The following is a 1,044-nucleotide window of genomic DNA, read 5'->3' as shown; positions in this document are numbered from 1 at the left end:
ACTCCTCCTACTAAATTATCAAAAATGGGCTGGCTTTAGTCTCTTAACAAATTGGACACCGCTCCGGCGGCAGGAGCAGTCCCCAACCCAACCTACAGGCGCTGGGAACTTGCAAGCAGCCAGGGACCGCTGAAAATAGTACTTCTTTTTCTTTCTTTGTGTTCAAAATTATTTTCTTTCTCCACCAGGTTTTGTTCCCCCCTCCCCCGCCCCGCAGTTGTTCCCCGTTAGTAACTCGAGCTCTGAGAGGTCAGATACGTCTGCTTCGCCTCCGCTCCCCCCTTCCCGTGTTTGTTTGTTTTCTGCGCATCTCCTTCAGGGAGTCGCCGGGGCTGGGGTCCCCCCTGCTTCTTCTTTTCCGAGCAGACCCATTTCCACCGCGGCTGCCTCTTTTCTTCTTCCCCCTCTCCCTCTGTCCCCGAGCGTCTCGGCGCTCTCCCATCGCCCCGCCTCTGCGCTCCCCGCTTCTTCTTCTCGGATGAGCTGAGAGCCCCCGGGGCGAGTGTATATGGAAATAGTGGGGTGCCGAGCAGAAGACAGCTCGTGTCCTTTCCGCCCCCCAGCCATGCTCTTCCACGGGATCTCCGGAGGCCACATCCAAGGCATCATGGAAGAGATGGAGCGCAGATCCAAGAGCGAGGCCCGCCTGGCCAAAGGCGCCCAGCTCAACGGCCGCGACGCGGTAAGGAAGGGCCGGCGGCCGCGGGAGCCGGGAGCCCGCGCGCGCGCCGGGGGAGCCGAGTCGAGCCGCCGAGGCGCCCGGGCGAGGGTGGCGGTTCGTAGGCGCGTCCGCTGCGATCGGCGGGTGGGTTATCTTCTGTTCGCCTGGCTTCTACAGGGTAAGAAAGGGCCCCTTTCTGATTTAGCTACACTCCTGAGAGCCCGAGCTCGCTCGTCTCCGCCGCAGCTGGTCCGGGGGAAGCAGGGCTAGTCGGGCACGAGAGGATGGCGACGTCCTCTCCGGCGGCGCAGACGCCGGTTTCCCAGCCCGCTGGACTCCCGGGCGCCTCCCCGGCGAGGGTCGGCGGCCCGAGGGCGAGCGGG

At 63.6% G+C, this 1,044-nt stretch overlaps 1 protein-coding gene across 4 annotated transcripts in view; it reads left to right on the top strand.

Moving 5' to 3' along the window:
• Positions 1–1,044, top strand: part of LHX9 (LIM homeobox 9) — an 18,631-nt gene that overhangs the window by 4,918 nt on the left and 12,669 nt on the right. For 3 of the 4 annotated variants that reach the window (XM_010831099.1, XM_010831098.1, XM_010831100.1), the window contains one exon: positions 564–682. In XM_010831099.1, the coding sequence (XP_010829401.1) occupies positions 564–682 (119 nt within the window). Of the gene's footprint in view, positions 1–460; positions 683–1,044 lie in introns of those variants that run through there. The other variant, XM_010831096.1, reaches the window with a different exon arrangement.

This window comes from Bison bison, unplaced genomic scaffold, assembly GCF_000754665.1.
Source record: "Bison bison bison isolate TAMUID 2011002044 unplaced genomic scaffold, Bison_UMD1.0 scf7180017864524, whole genome shotgun sequence".
NCBI classification, from domain to species: domain Eukaryota; kingdom Metazoa; phylum Chordata; class Mammalia; order Artiodactyla; family Bovidae; genus Bison; species Bison bison.
The sequence above is the reverse complement of the archived record's forward strand: the minus strand, read 5'-3'. Positions and strand labels throughout refer to the sequence as shown.